Source organism: Osmia lignaria, chromosome 10 (genome assembly GCF_051020975.1).
Source record: "Osmia lignaria lignaria isolate PbOS001 chromosome 10, iyOsmLign1, whole genome shotgun sequence".
Taxonomy (NCBI): domain Eukaryota; kingdom Metazoa; phylum Arthropoda; class Insecta; order Hymenoptera; family Megachilidae; genus Osmia; species Osmia lignaria.
The window spans coordinates 12,627,055-12,640,548 of NC_135041.1; the positions used below are offsets into that span (position 1 = coordinate 12,627,055).

General features: G+C 42.9%; 1 protein-coding gene across 1 annotated transcript in view; it reads right to left on the reverse strand.

Moving 5' to 3' along the window:
- Window positions 1-13,494, reverse strand: part of Su(Tpl) (Suppressor of Triplolethal) — a 76,345-nt gene that overhangs the window by 9,221 nt on the left and 53,630 nt on the right. The window contains exons 3-8 of the mRNA XM_034340237.2: window positions 3,584-3,708; window positions 3,241-3,357; window positions 1,506-1,739; window positions 1,325-1,395; window positions 1,048-1,257; window positions 35-968 (exon numbers count right to left, since the gene is read on the reverse strand). Of these exons, the coding sequence (XP_034196128.1) occupies window positions 35-968; window positions 1,048-1,257; window positions 1,325-1,395; window positions 1,506-1,739; window positions 3,241-3,357; window positions 3,584-3,708 (1,691 nt within the window). The remainder of the gene's footprint in view (window positions 1-34; window positions 969-1,047; window positions 1,258-1,324; window positions 1,396-1,505; window positions 1,740-3,240; window positions 3,358-3,583; window positions 3,709-13,494) is intronic.

A 13,494-nucleotide genomic window follows, 5' to 3' on the forward strand; every position in this document is an offset into this window, starting at 1 on the left:
ATAGGAAAAAGTTCCGATAGATAAGCATACTCACGTGAGGTAGTCCGGATACTCCGATGATTTAGGACTCTCCGCCAAATCGAGACTGCAGGTCGACGTAGTGACGGTGTTGTCCTCGTTGCCGGCATAGTCGGGTGTTGTAAGATCGGTGTAATTGTTACTGCTAGCCGCGTTGTTCCTTTTCCTAGTCTCCCGATCCCTGTCGCTACCTCGACCCCTGTCGTTTCGATCGCTCCTGTCTCTCCTCTCGGCGAGTATTCCATTCGAACTACCACTGTAACTACCTGCACTACCACCTTCACTCACGACACTGGGCATCGAACGTGCCGCGTAATCCACAGACGTCGACCCATTGCCATCGGCACCGGACGTCGCCGACTTTCCGGCATGGTGGTGACGACCGACGCTCAGTGAACTACTATGGGCTACACTACTGTGAGAATTATGGCTGTTGGACGCGTTGTTGCTGGCGGTGCTCCCGGACGTGCCGGTGCTCGCTACGATGGCATCGCGATGTCCTATCTGGCCGGTCTCTTCACTATCACTGGTAGGCGTCAGGCACGGTTTACCAGTGCCGTAGTTGCCACCCCGCAGCACATCACTGTTCGCTGTTCTTTCAGCTCGATACTCGTTACGACGATCACGCTGATGTTGCCTCTGGTCCCAGCCATCAGCCACACCGCTCCCACCACCACTGCCACTAGCACTATTACCACCGGCTCCACCGGCAACCGCACTGTTAACACTGTTAGTACTACCACCACCAGCCGTCCTTCCGTTCTCTCCTGCATTCGACGAGCCGGAATTTGTCTCCGGTTTTTTGTAATGGGATATCCGGGGTCTCTTCGTAGGTAATCCGTCGTTGCCTTGATAGTAGCCTGGTCGTTTGTTGCTCAACAAAGAAGGTGGAGGCGCCGTGATCGCGGGCGGGGAACCTGGATGCGTGGAATTTGGTGATTGTCCGCTACCTGCGATAATAATTTACATTCGCAAACGATGAATTCGTTGAATAATGATTCTACGAAGAACGCGAAACGGGATACGTACCGCTGGATCCACCGTCGCTGGAACCAGGAGGAGTAAGATTCTGAGGTTTTCTCCTCTTCAGCATCGCTTTCTCCTGTTCGGTATAATAAGGCCAGTCTTCCTGCACGTCGTTCCAAACGTACCTGTGCAAATGATACGTGTTGTCCCTCATGAAGGCTACCTGTTTCAGAATCGTCGTCATCACGTTACGTTCTCGATCCTTGATGCCCTCTGAAAAAGAAATAAAGGAATTACGATTTAAATAGGTGATATCAACTATCCATTGTTCGCGTCTTACCTCTATTTATGCGATCATACAATTCAGGCTTTTTGTATGGCCTCAGAGCGAGGAGATGTATGAGTCTCTCCCTATTAACAAATGAAAAAGGCATTTAAATAATTGCCAACGAAGAAAATCTTTCAAACCGTCTGTACGTTTACTATGAAAAAAAAAATTGATCATTTTTTCCTGAACCTACTTCAATGGCCTGCGCATAATATCGGAGATCTTTTTCTCCGGTTGATTTCGGGACGGTGGTGGGTTGCTAGCGGCTGGCTTGTAAGAGGAAGACAGTCTAGACTGACTACCGGAAGTTGGAATGCTCGTCGATTCCCGATGCCTCGAATTCGATGGGGACGGTATGGGTCGTCCGCTCGATTTCACCTTCACCTTGCGTCCGATATCCGGTCCGTTTGCCTTGATAACCCTGGTGCTGGTGAAAATAGAAACGACAAACTTTTATAGTATTCCAGAGCTTCAAAATTGCACTTCAATAGGGCATAACGTTACTTTCGATCGACTCTCTTAAAATTCGCGACATTTAATAATTCCAAGCTAAAAATGACTGACAATTTCCTTCGAAGCGAATGAACTAGTTCTCTCGTAATATTAAATATTCATAATGGAAAGTGGTATATGCGAAACTATGCGAGCCTATACACGGTGCTTGAATGAAACAAGAGCAAAAATAACGATCTTCAACGCCCACGTTCATTTCACTCCGTCACTTCCAGTTGAAAATTACTCCAACGATAAACGATTCTTAAAAATACTTTCTCGCAATAATTACGAGACAGAGAAATCTACCGGAGGTACGTACAGGTATATTAGCTGCGTATTAAAAAAACTGTACACTATTCATCCATCATGCTGATGGATTACTCGACGTGTTTCTAGACGATACAAGATAACGAATCACCCACAAAAAAAAATATATAAATTATGAAAGTGGAAAATTTTTCCGCGTCGTTCTAATCCTAATCCCATAGTCAAGAGTTGTGTATATATCTATGGTATTGAAGGAGTTGGCTTTGGTGATGCAGTCGGTGCATTGCACCCGGTCAAATGCCAATGGAATTTGCCACTTTATCGGCTTTTATTCTCAACGACGCGAAAATCCGTTCGTTTTCGTTACATAATCTGTCCCCGTGAACCGTAGCACGATAATACGTTGTTACGTGGTGCAAAAGCGAGAGAATCAAGGGTTAGAAGAGCTCGTGACGAAGCAAGCACTTGTGAGGCATTCTTAACCTTGGCCATGAAGCTGTTAAACAAATTAGCCGACCTCCGAACGCAATATTCTCCGGACTGGTTGACTTTCAGTCGGATTCGCCTTCTTACTCTCGTCTGTCGCGAAAAGGAGAAGAATCGATCGACTAGAAGATCGTTGAATCGAAATTAAAAGGACAGATGTTTCACTGAAGGTTGAAACGATTTAACGCGTTCGACTTCGAGGTTTTATTGCACAGCGTGACTCGTACAGGATGGAATCTTTCCTTTTAACTCTTATAAAATCTGAGCCATTCTCTTTTCTTTTTTACATTGACAAATCAAGAAAATGACCGTCACAGTCTGCGAAAGGGTTAATTAATTCAGACACCGGACTCCTTACCCTGCCTAATCGACGAACATTACGGAACGAGCGATAGATTACATAAACGAATCCGGACGTTCAATTTATCGGAGGATCGCGTGAACCGTGGTATCTTGATAAACACCGTCTCTATAAATAGCTGAACGTCGCTCAACTTGTTTATCAATCCGGAATGCGTACGAATATGACACTTGGATGGTGCTCGAAATAGAACGAACGAGCGTAAAAAGAGGCTTTCCCCCTGTAACCAGTGCGTCGTGGAAAAATCTACCTTCGTCTGATGGACGATCGATCAGAGGTAACCTCGTTCGATATCCGCATCTTCCAGAGGGTGACTTACCATTTGTTCTTGTTATTCTCCTCGGCGACGGCCATTCGATGCCTGGTTGTCTCGTACACGTCGTCGTTCGCCTGTATCCGCATTTTACACGGCAATGCGCCAAGGCTCTCCAGACTCCTGGGCAGAGAAACGGCCGCGATAACGATTATTTTATATAGAAAGTCTTGGGTTTCTTTCGCTATTCTATTCTTGCAATTTAAATAGTCTCTATTGTAACGTTTAATATGTTAAAGAAAAGAATGTGAAAATTTGATAAAATTACATTTGAAATAATTTGATTGAAGCTGCAAGGAAGAACAGATAGCAGAGAAAGATAGAATAAAACATGTACGGTATAACTCACTTGGGGCCGGTTTGTTGGATGCACTCGAAACCACCCTGAGGACCCTCGATGTCCTGGTTGCCGGAAAGGCTGAACGTGAAGCCTGCCGATCCATGACTGGATTGCGTGGATGGAAAGGAGAGTTGCTGAAATCAGAACACCGTCGGTTATTCGTGTGCCTTCATCCTGCTAATAAGGTCGCATTAAATTACGAAACAGCTTATGGTGTACCTGTCGCGTACGTGACACAGCCAGTTATATACCTACTCCCCATACGTATACCTATCCACGACGGGTATATATATCTTCACCTGTCCATCTATCTATTTATATGTCCGTCTTTAAGTGCCTTTAAGTATTCTCGAGTTTGCATTCAATAAGCTTTATGTTCTTTGATTTAATAGATAATAGACAATACGTACTAATCCGTAGCTTAAGCTTCGAAGTGATATGCCATAAGTGGTACTTTGCGATATCTTTATACCAGGAATATCTAGATTTCTAATTAAAATTTTTCATTGTAACACGTTCCCGTTTACGGAATAAACGGAAGAACGGTGATTAGAAGCACCGCGTCGAATTACCTTTGCCCTGGACGATACAGTTTCACGGTTACGCCATTTGGTCGGCTTTGACGCGGTCTTGCACAGCCATAATTTTGTCGGATAACAAAGGTGCGCTGTGTTCCCGGTTATCAGCGCGCTAGATAATTCAGAGCTCGTTCAGCCTTGCGTCGAGCACGCGTGCGGATGCGTTTATTCGTCGGCTGCGAAATTGGTACCGATAAACGATGCGAAATTGCAACGGCACGAGCGTGGAGTTTGCTGGATTACCGTGTAATCTACGTAATCAACTCGAATGTATCAATTAAAATCGTACGTCATTGGTATTTAGTACTTTTCGCTTCGATGAAACAAAGGTTGGGAGCCTTAGGTGCTCAAATACCGTGCGTCGCCGACCATCCGGAGGCGAACAATTTCGAAATCTATTTTTACTCGAATAATTTCGCAAGATAATAAGGTTGCTCGTGCATGGGCCATATCGAGACGTTATCGAAATCCTATAAACGAACGAGACAGAATGTCATTCAAATGATTGCAGCAACATTCGCTTGAATTTTACGTTAGTCTTTACGATGCGCGTGCGATAAATTGCACGTGAATTGCACGTCACCGAATGATATTTGCTTTCCGTGGCTGTATTTTAATGCTTCAAAGGCCAAGGATCGTTTTCAAGTGACACGAAGCTCGATCGATCGCGTGTACACGTAATTGTTACTTGATGAGCACGCGTTGATGGCTTCGTTGACACGTGGGAAATCTTTGCCCCGAGACTGCGGCCACTATGCGATGAATGGAATTCTTTATGGGTGGACGGAATCTTAATTTCGTGCGACTCGAATCAGACACGGAGGTATGAGATTACGATGCCTCGTAGAAATTCAAATCTTCCTGCAGATTACCGTATCGAGGAAAAATAAGAATCAACTGTTTTGGTACAGACAGGAAACGAAGGGGGATTACACTTGATACTTTGCAAATAATTTCAATCGTTCTTTAACGCTAAAATAAACCTCTCCTTTTTGCCCATTCAGGCAAAGAAACAAGCAATTATGGCTCGCGAAAGCGGGTTATAAAGCGACTTCGAGCGTGTATCCGAAGGTCGCTGCAATAAAATCTTGTTTCGAAGGGATGCAACGAGCATTACCATATCCGGTGTGTATCGAACGTGGAAATGGCAAATGGTCCGCGACGAAACCCGGTGAAAACTTTCAGACGTTCACGATAACGTAAGTCTCCTTCGGGATACAGTGGCGAGTGTGCAGTTAGCAAAAGTCTGAATTTTCTTCGTGCATCTGCAAATTTGGATTGACGACAACAGAGTGTCTCTTTCGTAGAATTTGAAAAAGATGTTTATGGCATTCTCCATGAATTTCAAACAAATAACATGTAACCATACGCGTGTTTGTCCTCATTCTCCCCAGACGTTCGAAAATAAGAAAGGTTATCGCTAATTACGTTAATCTTTACATACAAACTTATTATCGTTTCTCAATAATTCTACAATTATTATTATAATACCAGTCGTACTGTCAATCGTTTCGATACACCAGCAGAATTCATTTATCTTTTATAAAACGTGTTCGTGGAGGGGGAGCAAAGCAAGAAACATGGCTCTCCATGCTTTCGAGAATTAACTTCTCTGTCCGTATTAAACGAGAGCAATGCAGCTTTTTCCCCGATTGAATTTCATCGAAAGTCAGTCGAGCACAACCAGCTTATTTCGCAACGTCCACCGCGTACCTCTGCCATTACTCTCCCCGGCTCCTTCTCAACCTGTCCCCTCTTTCCTTTCTCTTCCTCGATACCAACGAAATCCTTTCTTTTTCCCCGTGTGTAGTAGCCGTCGATCAGCAACGCCTTCTGACATTTTGGAACCGATATTTCTTTCTTTTTTTATTTCGAAACAGCTTACCGAAGCTGAATTTATTAACCCCTTAGAGCACGAAACGCTTGTCACTTCATGTTTCTTTTAGCGTTACGTTGGAATAAGTTTCAAAATTATCAATTGGTGTAAAAAATTATCAAAGTCACGAATACGTGACAACGGGGATCGAACGCCGTGGGGGTGTTACTCCGGTGGAATCGCGAATTCAATATAATCGACTAACTGAAATCTGACTGGAAAATCGTAATAAATCGGCAAAGCGGGTGGCAACGCTTGCGAAACCCTTTATCCGCATGACGGTGCAGCGAGTTGAACCTCGCAATCGCTCGAAGGATATTACCCGCTTTCGATAATGTAACACTCCGTCACGGGATATTTATTTTCTTGCTCTTTTCTCACAACTTTTTTTCGACGCTCCGTTTTTCACTTTTCCTTTTTTTTTCTTCCCGCCGAAACCGGTCCTAACGCGGTCACTAATGACGAAACGATAAACGAATGTTGTTTATCGAGCGTTGTATCAATGGAGCCGTATTTCGAGCTCCGGGTATTCATTTTTATCATTTGTAATTTTCAATTTTAATTATAACTCGTTTATTTCATGAACATGATTTATTTTCTATCGATACCTGCCGTGCCGCGTACGATTCTTATCGCGACGGCAAACGCAATGAAATTATACAGGGTATGACAAGAGACAAGCGATCGTGATCCTCAAGGAGGAAGGGAACTTCTCTCACGGACATTCACGTATCGAGGACACAGAGGATCCCCACTTCTCTTCTTTGCCACTTAAACGAAAGGTTGAATTGCGCACGAGAATGCGATATGAAAGTTTCGTGAAGGGAGCAAAGCCGTTCGTTTAAATTTCACTGCACGAAGGACGACCATCGTCTCTGTATACGCAGGATATTTTTCTCATTTTACTAATGTATGTATAGAAATAAAATATCAGCCCGATCATCGATCCAAATCATTTGAAAATTAAATACAATTAATTTTTGTTTTTAAATATTCACAAATATTTTATATCTGAGATACTTGAATAATGATGAGCATTCTATCAAATGTAGAATGTAATTGGTTTGTAATGATTGATAAGAGAAAAAATTCGACCGAAATCGGAGTAGATTTCCTTGTAACTTAGAATTGAAATGATCTGTGCTACATTTATCGAGGTCTAGGTCAGATGCCAGACGTACAGAGAAGCTAGTGTACATAACAGAAACACCGTGAAAACGTAACACAAAGATAAAGCGCGTAAAATTACGCTCGTAAAACATTGTTATGAAACGAATAACGAAGAACAAACTGTAGAAAGGGAAACGCGGTGTGATAAAATACTTTTTATTGTTTCATTGTTATCATACACCCTCTCCCTCTCAACGAAAACAAAGAAAAATTCAAAATTTTGTCATTTCTCACAACAACAACGGTATAAAATGTTAATTTAAAATTAATTTTGTTTCTTTAGGTGAGTACACTTGCAGGAAAAAATATTCTGCTGCAATTGCCGTGCTAATTTCCCATGCACACTTATGCAGGCTACAACCTTGCTGTATCACAATCAGGCTTAAATGTATTCTCGTATACATTTGCAACAAAATACAGCAATGCAACGCAAATAAGACTGCAATCTGCATATAGTGTGAAATGTTTGCCGAAGTCGCACGCCCTGTCCACGTGCGTTCAAACGAGGAGCAGGACTGAACAAATGATTAAATTTTAATGCTAATTCCCTTAGATAATTATTATTCATAAATCTTAAGACGATTGATATCAAACGAGTCGTACTATTAAATAGAAATAAGAATCTGAATGATCTCTATTAGAATGGGACGATTCGATTTCGATTATCAGCTCAGCTCTCGCTCGTCTATTCGCGTTTGCCAGACAGCTTCGAATGTATTTTGGGTGCTTAAGGCCGCAACAGCTGAGCGGCGAACACGCGTTCGTGGGTCGCATAACATTTCTCGGAGCATTCCGGAATTGCCGGTAACGCGACACGTGAATATAATTTTCGAAAATCAGGTAGTTACACATCGCGAAGGCGAATTTAACCAGCGGATTGTCTCCAGGCTAGAACGTAGTCGAAGAGGGAAAGAAAGAAAACGAAAGAATAAGGTTTCCTTGAACGTTCAGTCCACGTCTGACCCGAATAACGCAATTTGGAAACAGGTTGAACGGGTGATCGCGATAGACGCGCGTGTATTTTTTGATCGACCGGTCGGTGAAAAGAAGCTTTCACTACTGCACGACGACGGGCTAGAAGAAAATGACCGATCGAAATGGAAAAACAGGTGAGGAGAAATTATATTTGATTCGGTTTGCACCCGTCATCGGGCCGTATTTTTATTTCCACCCATTTCTCGTGTCTCACCAAATGATTTTTTCCGCTCCATTCTATCGTGCACGGTGACACGGTCGAATTTATCAGAGGACCCGACGCCGGCTCGAGCGGGTAACCCGCTAGGCGAGCACCTATCCGGTGGTCTCGCGTGAGATAAAAGTACCCGAGCAAGACTTACAGCTCGCCATGGGCTTCATATTTCATCGGTCTTTCGTTATTCAATTACGTCACGTGCAACCCATGGGGCATCCGACTCGGTTTCTCGTCGATGCAATCTATCAAACACCTATACCTTCTCCGCCGATCGCTAGATTCCTCGTGATAAAAGAATTATCGTCGAACGAATCGAATTAGTACTGGCGTAAGTAGATAGAGTTTCAGTCTCACCCGCACATAAGAAATGAACAAAATGAGTGAAATTTGAATGATAGCCAAATTTAATAGCAAATTTCTTGGCGATTCGCGAAAATACACGAAGCTGTCGGTCGTCGCGACAGAGGAACAAACAAGGAAAAAAAAACCGACGATAAACATAATCGACGAACCCGTGTGTCCCTGGCTGAGGATGAAGTGGCATTTGGCACAAGGTCGGCCCCGTATTGGTGCACCCGTTGGTCTTTTGCTCGCGCGCGAAATAAAGAGACACGCACGCGTGCGCTTTTACTCGGACGCCGGTGACTTCATCGCCGCGTATTTTCGCGCCTCCTTTCTACGGTTACCCGCGCGAGATTCCCCGCGAAACGCTCGTCAGCTTGTTAATTAACAGTCCTTTTCACTGCCGCGACGTTTCACCGTGAATTACCGTTTTATTACAGGCATAAATCTCGCAAATATGTATGATTTCTCGTTTCTTTTTTAATTAGGGTGGATACAGACTGACGTGTTGACACGAAAGGCAGAAAATCTGATATTATTTGACAAACAGTTGATATGCCCAGACGGTAGGTCGTTACGTGGAAACGCACCCTTGCATGGAAAATAAATCGCGCCAAGTGAAAGTAAAACGCAGCGAAACGCATCGTCGCGACAATTTGACCCATTAACCTGACTTCGAAGAGAAGGTATTTAAGGGTTATTTTATTAGATGGTAGGGTTCGAAAGACGAATCGACGATGGTTGCACAAGAGGAACCAGAAGAAAATAGATTATATTCGTCGCGTAATGGTCCATCGTGACATTATCACGCTCAGGTACGCGTAATCGGTCGATTATGGTAACGCGTGAAAAATGATACACAATTGTGCGAGGCGACGCGACGTCGGAGAGAAGGTCCGTCTGGCAGCTGTTTGAACGTTCACGAATTAAATCGCATTAAGTGAAAGCGAGCGTTGCGACACCGCGACATATAAAATTCGTTGCGGAGGCTAGGATTTAAGGAAGTCCTGGTAACGCGCGTCTGCTTTCTCGTCTAATTTATAAATATCACGTATGACTCGCGGTCGAATCGCATTACCTTCGTTTCTTCTCTTTCCTTTCTTTTCTTTCCGTCTCTCGTTTAGCATGCACACGAGTCGCTACACCCGACTCACTGCCGCGACGCGACGAAATCGAAACGAGTCCTCTTTTCTCCATCGAATTGTTTCATTTAATCGAATCGATGCAATTTTCACGAAAAATCTTCCCTGAGATAGAACGATTCGGTTGTTGGCGCCATCGTCGACTTACGAAGCCCTTTCGATACGGTTTACACGAATGCCAGGCAAGCTTGCCGGTTCAAGTTGATCGCGGGACGACAAGTTGCCACGGATGATCTGATCGTTAGGGAAATCGCGTTAGTCGTAAAAGCTTGTTTCTATGGCACTCGGGATCGATGGGATGTTAACGAGGAGGATTGGCAGGATTTTTCGAAAAATGAATACGCGGTATGATGCAATCTAGCGAGGTACGTGCTCCGGTTGCGTAACCTCGCGATCGCGAGCTCCTATTAATCGAAACGAGTTACGCGATTTTAAAACAACCGCCGCCTCGTCTCTGCGCAGAAATTATGCAACGGAGAAGCTCGATGGAAAAAGAATATTGATTTCGATCGGAATCGACTGAACTTTGAAATGAAAAGTATGGTATTAAAATGTTGATAAGAAAATTAGCTAATCTTGCTCGTTTTTCAACGAGGGAAACTCCTCGTCGCGTATCGATTATCGTTCTTGCAATGTCGATCAATCGATTCCGTGTCGCAATCTCGAGTCTACTCATCGAGACAGCGTTTTACGAAATCACAAGAACAACGTCGAAATTGTTAATAAACCGATAACAGCGATGAATAGCGGAACAGAGAAGAGATTTCTAATTGCTCGCACCTGGATCTGGGCTACCGTTGCGTAACCGCGGCTCTAGACAGCTCGCGGCCGCGAACCATTGCGAAATTTTAACGTTAAAAGTTAACGACGAGCTGGAATGCGCGATCGTTAAAAGGATCCGTTCGATTCCAGCTCGGTTCGACTCGCGTTTTTCGATCGCTCAAACCGTAATAGCTTAGAAAGTATCCCGCCATCTTGCACCTCGTTATGGATTTCTTCCTTACCTTTTACCGCTTCTATTTTTTTTTCTCTCTCTCTCATTTTCTTTTTCATTCAACTCATTACACCATCGTCGAAATTCCAATCGATAGACGGTGTCATTTTTCAAATGGGCATTGCCGAAGAAACGAATTAGTATTCCTTGGTTGGAAAGGACCTAGACCTAGTATCGACGACAGAATTGCCTAATAGACAGTGGTGTGGCAAGTAATGCGTGAAATTGGGTTAGAAAGTGGCTGAGTCGACGTACGAAAACGAAAATACAATCGTCGAGAGGGAATTGAACGAGCGGACGAGCTTGAAAAGGGGATGACAATATGATTACGCAGGAAAACAACGATTCCAATATAATCCATTCTTTCCTTTCAATCTCTCCTGACAGAACCATACTTTATGTGTTTGCGTAATATAACTGGAAAAGCAGTCAACAATGAACCCATTGAATTTTTATTATTAATCGAGTTCAAGGTTGCGTGAAATTTGAGATTCTAGGAACAATGAAAGTAGGTCAAAATGTTTAGTAACAGACGAACTGCACGATGCTATAACATTTTTATACTTATTCTATTTATACACCTTGTATGTTTAATGGACTCTAATCGTACGCCCAAGGGGGATCATTTTCTTTTATTTTATTTACTTTTCCCTCGAATATAAAGATTCTCTGTTGAATGAAGCAGCAGATTATATAAAGCCGGGATCAAGGTAACTGGAAAGTAAACTTTTATCCGGAATATTAAATATGTACCACGTATCTTCTTGTGAATCTTGAACGTGTCTGTTCGCGGAAACGCGGGTCTATTATTATGAAACTCGTTCGTTTTAATCTCTTCAAATATGTCTACGATCTTTCAGACCTTTTATATTTATAATCTAGAAAAATGAGGCGTACAATTTATTAATTGTAACCGCAAATTGCCAGCTTTCGAATTACAGAATTCAAATTACAAGCTTTCGCGTTGGAGGATTCTAATCGCGAGTACTCGAATTCCGCGGGAATCGCGTTAAACATCGAATAGTTCGAATGACAGCTAGGTTTGAATGATCGCGCGAGACTCGAGTATCCATAATTGACGAAGGATCGTTGTTCGAATGCGGAATGAAGCCGATTCGGGTACGCGGCACAATTTAGACGCGGCATTATCGTGGACAGGGACACGTTCGAGGAGCACGCACTTCGACACGTGATCCACGGTGCACAACCGTGTGCTCGATATACGTCTGAATGTTAATTGATCCTCGAGTAATCGACTCGCTTTTTTTGCTACTTCGATGTACTTTTCCTTGCGCATCAACTTATGCAAATAATAAAGAGTATTTGCTGCTGTGTTTAATCTCGTTCATTTAGTCACGCGTTTGATCGATATAACAGGACGATAAGAGAAATTGATCAAGACGATCGATCGCGTGTTTACGAAGAAACAAAGCTGTCGTGAAATTAGAAAGGAACAGTGGTAAGCGTTCGTTAAATTGACCCTCGTAGACTTAATCGGCAGACGATTGATCTTAATGACCATTAAATTGGTTGTTTACACAGCGTAAGACACGACACTGTATTGAAACATGTATCGACAGGTCGATACAAACAATTCTTTGAACCATGATAACCGGGTCATTAATACCCCATGTACTTACGATGACCTTTCTATCGCGAACTACGTTAGTCTCTTCAAGTGCATAAAAATATATTTATCGTAGTATCAAATATGATGCAATTCGAGTTCCAAGTATCTGAACTTTTAAATTCGAATTCCAAGCACTAAAATTTCTAAATTCTAATTAAAGCCTGTCGAATTTGAGAATGTTTATTTCGAGTATTCTAATTACAGGCACTCGAATTCTCTGCATTACCTCCTAATTAATGCTTCGAATTCCTTCACAGAAACAAAGTTCCATTGTTTGACGGACGTCGAATCGCGATGAAACGTGGTGGTACACGTGAAATTTCTCGTCCGCAAACTCGCGGTACGCGGAATGCGAGAAATTCATCGGATTCATGGGAGAAAGGATGCATTAGGTGGATCCGAGTTAGCATGCGGCACGCCATCGTTTTAATAACCCGTGCGTATCGGATTATTGTTCGCAAATACCTTTGAAAATATTTGTATCGTGGAAGGTTAACAAGGTTACACGTATAAGGTTGCACGCGTTCACGTTAATAAACACGTTTGCTTGCACGGCCACGATAAGGTTGCTTCATTTGCATCGGTGCTGAATACGCGGATAAAGTGTTCGGCAAATATTGTTGCTTCCCTCTCAAAATATTCCTACCGTTTCTTGTTTTCTTTTTCCTTCATTTAAATAAACCGCAGATTTTCGCTTACTTTTTACGTACGCGCGATCGAAGATCTTTTATGCATCGGCAAGGTCGTACGTGATCGAGAAGCATAAGCAAATGAGAATGAAATAAATTGTTTCACGAATGACACGAATCGTCTCGGCATATGATCTTCGTTATTAATTTACTATACGTACAAATTGTAATTAGTACGCGGTATAGTAGATAGAAATAGGGAAAGACATTTATACTTTAACTGGTTAATTTATTAAAATATATACGTTCTTGAATTGCAGTCCAACGAACAGATAAGAATATGCGGGAAAGAATTAGCTTAACGACA